Source organism: Rhinopithecus roxellana, chromosome 3 (genome assembly GCF_007565055.1).
Source record: "Rhinopithecus roxellana isolate Shanxi Qingling chromosome 3, ASM756505v1, whole genome shotgun sequence".
Lineage (NCBI taxonomy): Eukaryota > Metazoa > Chordata > Mammalia > Primates > Cercopithecidae > Rhinopithecus > Rhinopithecus roxellana.
Genome location: NC_044551.1, coordinates 86,365,059 through 86,369,715, shown reverse-complemented (window position 1 = coordinate 86,369,715; position 4,657 = coordinate 86,365,059). Strand labels below are relative to the sequence as shown.

Genomic DNA, 4,657 nt, shown 5'->3' with positions numbered 1-4,657 from the left:
CTCAGACTTTTCATTTGAACTCACGGTCCAGCAAGGAAAATATAACCCACTCGAAGTTTTTAAAACAGAGGAAATTTAATATAAAGAATTCCACTGGTGATTAAAGAGCAGAGAAGCCCAGGAGATAGTGAGGCAACCTTGATATGAACAAAACTAGGAAGCCAGGACCACTCCTATGAATGCAGGGGTGATGGGAAAAAGCTGGTGTTACCTGGACCCAGAAGCCAAAGTTGCTGCACCCACCTTGGAGACACAGACACTGCCAGTAATACCTCAGGGAGAAGAAAGAAATCTAGGGAAATATCCTGGCTTCTTTCCTTCTCTCTCTCCCCTAGTCTTCCTACCAGTGCCTCCTATTAGCCAAATCTACCTAGAAGCCAGAAAACAAGGGAATCCTGGAAATGTAGCCCCATAAGATAAAGAACACCAAAGGAAATAGATCTGAGCAGATAGGCAGCACAAAATGTAGTGTGTATGTTTTATTCACTCAGTAATTCCTTTAGAAAATATTTATTGAGGATCTACTAGGTGCCACGTATCATGATCCTTGCTGGGGATAACATAATGAGCAAAACAGACCTGTTCTCTGCTCTTGAGGAAATCAAAGACAAACACAGGATATGCAATAAACTCAGAATTATCTCATCGTAGAATGTATTAAGTACAATGAGGAGAAATATCAGGGCGATCTGACACAGCTAATGATTTGAAGAAGGGTGTGACCTGCCACCATTTTAAATCTAGTTATTTCACTCCTGAGCTATGTGTGTAGAAAACTTGTAGTCAGGAAAAAATAGAATGTCTGTATTTATAAAAAGTTTATAAAAAGATATCAATTTTATTTACATTTTGACATAACCTCTATGTAATAAGGCTTTATTACCTCACAGCCATGTGTGTGATCATGTGTAATAGCATGTGTGAGAGAAGCCATGTGTAATCATGTAAAATAACATGTGTGTGAGAGAAGCCATGTGTGATGTGTAATTGTGTGTTCATGAGAGAAACCATGTGTGTGATCATGTAAAAAAAAGTGTATGTGAGAAGCCTTGTGTGATGTGTAATAACACGGGTGTGAGAGAGAGAAGCTATGTGTTTGATCATGTGTAATAGCATGAGTGTGAGAGAGAAGCCATGTGTGATAATGTGTAATAGCATGTGTGTGTGACAGAAGCCATGTGTCCGATCATGTGTAATAATGTGTGAGAGAAGTCCCATGTGTGATCATGTGCAATAGTGTATGTGAGAGAGAAGCCGTGTGTGATCGTGTATAATAACGTGTGTACAAGAGTGAGAAGCCGTTTGATCATGTGTAATGACGTGTGTGTGAGAAGTCATGTGTGTGATCATGTGTAATAGCATGTGTTTGTGAGAGAAGCCGTATGGATCATGTGTAATAGCATGTGTGTGAGAGAGAAACCATGTGTGATCATGTGTAATAGCATGTGTGTAACAGAAAAGCCATGTGTGTGATCGTGTGTAATAGCATGTGTGTGTGAGAGAGGCCATGTGTGTGATCATGTGTAATAGCTTCTGAAAGAACTCATGTGTATGACCGTGTGCAATAACATCTGTGAGAGAAACTGTGTTTGTGATTATGTGTAATACCGTCTGAGATAACCGTGTGTGTCATCACGTATAATAACGTGTGTGTGAGAGAGAGGGAGAGAAGCCGTGTGTGATCACGTGTAATTGTGTATGTGTGTGAGAGAGAGAGAGAGAGAGAGAGAAAGAGAGGGAACAGTACAAAGGAGGATCCCTTTAGAAAAATATTCCAACGTCTTAAGGAGCCAGAGGGCTCATTCACAGCTGCTAATCTCTGTCATGCTTTCCAGCACCACCCCCTCCCTCTCATCATAACTTGTGATCTTAGAGGCAGGAAAGAATTTGAGCCCCTCCCCCAGCCTGACCATCTCTGTTGATTGCTCGGCCAGGCTCCGCAAACCCAGTTTGAAGCACAGACCCTAGCACCACACAGGAGGTGGTGGGCTCACAGGAAGGTTCCTCTCCCAGTGGCCATGGGTGGCAACAGTGGGCAGGCTGGTGGCCACATCTGTAAATCCCTAGCTGATCATGACCCCTTTGACTCTGTGGAGCCACCTAAAAGACCCACCAGCAGACTCATTATGCACAGCATGGCCATGTTCGGACGAGAGTTCTGCTACGCGGTGGAGGCAGCGTATGTGACCCCAGTCCTGCTCAGCGTGGGTCTGCCCAATAGTCTGTACAGCATTGTGTGGTTCCTCAGCCCCATCCTGGGATTCCTGCTGCAGCCCGTGGTCGGATCGGCCAGCGACCACTGCCGGTCCAGGTGGGGCCGCCGGAGACCCTACATCCTCACCCTGGGAGTCATGATGCTCGTGGGCATGGCTCTGTACCTCAATGGGGACACTGTTGTAGCAGGTAAGTCGGCTGCACAAGGTGGGCAGGCAGGGATATGTGTCCTGGTGTGTACCTCTGCAGGAGAAGAATATTAATTTGTTTGACCTTTCCTAGAAATTTGTTACAATTGATCTCTCCTAGGTTACAATGAACTTCCCCTTTCACAAATTTGGCCCAGAGTCTGTGGCTGGGGAGCCTCTACTTCTAGAAATATCAAAATAAACATCTTTCATTGTTGTGAAGATTTAAAAATAGGATTAAATTTGTATCTATTTTATTAAATCTGTATCTATTTTATCAAATTGAATATTTTTACATATTTATCAATTGAGTTACTTTTTGAGCCCATTATGCTCTATTTAATACTCTTATCAAATTGACCAGCTGCCAAATAGCTCCATAAATATTTACAATAATTCACCTGTGTATCCAAGTGAGTTAATTCTGTTCATAGTTTTATGTAGAGCATTTTAATAGGCAGAGGGCATAAGCCCATCAGCTCAAGAGGACCTTTCTGGCATTGCGAATTCCGGACAAAATCAAACCTGAGAGTAGGCATTTTTTCTAGCCATTAATCAGCTACCAATTAATCAGTAGTTGATGGTAGTACAATAAAGTTGCATTGCAAAGAGGATCGCTAAAAATAGCACACATTTTTAGACCATTAACTCTCAAGCTAGCAGAATAGATGATTATGAGGCAGGATAATCAATTATCATTTGTACATACTTCAAAGAAAGCATAAATGTACAAATGTAGGCTATTTCCGGGAGAATGAACAAAAAGCTGGCAAGCATTGTTGACTGTAAGGAGGATTACTAAAGGACTGGAGGTGAGAAGCGGCGGGTAGGCTTACTGTTCATTTAATTTTATACTGTAATTTTTAAAACGTGTAGATAATCTATGCTATTCTTAAGTTTAAAAAACAACCTGAAACCAGAGAACAACAATGTATCTTTTATAGGAGATTGGGTAAATGAATTACAGGGTATCCATAGAATGAAAATCCAGCTATTAAAAATTGTGAGGAGCTGAAATTATATGAAGAAAGTTGGTTACTGGGTCAGTGCTGTTCAAAGATGTGGCCTCTGACCTGCCCCTCAGCATCAGCAGGGGCTGTTAGAGATGCAGTTTCTCAGTCCCACTTCAGGCCCACCAATTGAATCAGAGTCTTGGGGATGGGGCCAGAAATTTGTATTTTAACAAGACGTACAAGTGATAGTTCAACATGCCAAACTTTGAGAAGCACTGCATTTGACTACCATTGTACACCTGTGTCTGTATGTGCAGAAGTGAGTAAAAGGAGGCCTCAAAGCCTGACCTTCAGTGGGGCTGGGACTGGAAGCATCTCCCTCAGCTTTTTTTATATAATTGGAATTGTTTGCGATAAGCATGCATGCTTTTTTATTTAAAGAGATATTTTATGCACCAGAAATTTCACTAATTAGAAGTGTACAATGCAGTGCCTTTTAGTATATTCACAAGGTTGTGCAACCATTACCACTCTCTAATTCTAGAACATTTTCATCACCCCAAAAAGAAACCCATTGCCATCAACAGTCACGTCAGCTTTTCTCCTATGCACCAGCCCTAGGCAAGTACTAATTTACTTTCTGTCTCCACATATTTGTGTTTTCTGGACTTTCGTTGCATAATTTTTAAAACCTTAAAAAAAATGAAGGTATTTTTATTTGGGAAAAAAGCAAAATAAAAGCAAGGAAGATGATTTTATGGCAAGAAGTTTAGGTGGAAATTACAAAACACGGATGGTTCTAAAACAGGATTTAGGAGACCAATGTTTATTTTTCTTTTAGCTTTGATTGCTAACCCAAGGAAGAAGCTGGTTTGGGCCATAAGTGTCACCATGATAGGTGTGGTTCTCTTTGATTTTGCTGCTGACTTCATTGATGGGCCCATCAAAGCCTACTTATTTGATGTCTGCTCCCATCAGGACAAGGAGAAGGGTCTCCACTACCATGCCCTCTTCACAGGTAGGGAATATTCCAGAAAGTCTCTCCTTCAGCTCCCCAGACAATGAGGCGCTTCCACTAAAGCCATCCAGTGTCTCTACACGTGGAGTTTTTCGAATGAATGGGTCAGTTGATGGGCTGCTCCAATCACGCGGGCCCTGTCTCCCCATGCATTTCTCTGAACAGTCAGCTTGTGACTGGTGCTGCGGTTTCTGCAAAGGAAGTTTACAGAAGAGCTTTCTTAAGAATGCTTTGTGGAGACAATTACAACTGAAATGAAAAGAAGCCTTGTGGATTGCGCGTTT

At 41.9% G+C, this 4,657-nt stretch overlaps 1 protein-coding gene across 2 annotated transcripts in view; it reads left to right on the top strand.

Moving 5' to 3' along the window:
* Positions 1 to 1,911: 1,911 nt before the first annotated feature.
* SLC45A2 (solute carrier family 45 member 2) overlaps positions 1,912 to 4,657 on the top strand; it is a 54,015-nt gene continuing 51,269 nt past the window's right edge. For both annotated transcript variants that reach the window (XM_010384106.2, XM_010384107.2), the window contains exons 1-2: positions 1,912 to 2,403; positions 4,197 to 4,373. In XM_010384106.2, coding sequence (XP_010382408.1) covers positions 2,019 to 2,403; positions 4,197 to 4,373 — 562 coding nt within the window. In that variant the 5' untranslated portion in view covers positions 1,912 to 2,018. The remainder of the gene's footprint in view (positions 2,404 to 4,196; positions 4,374 to 4,657) is intronic.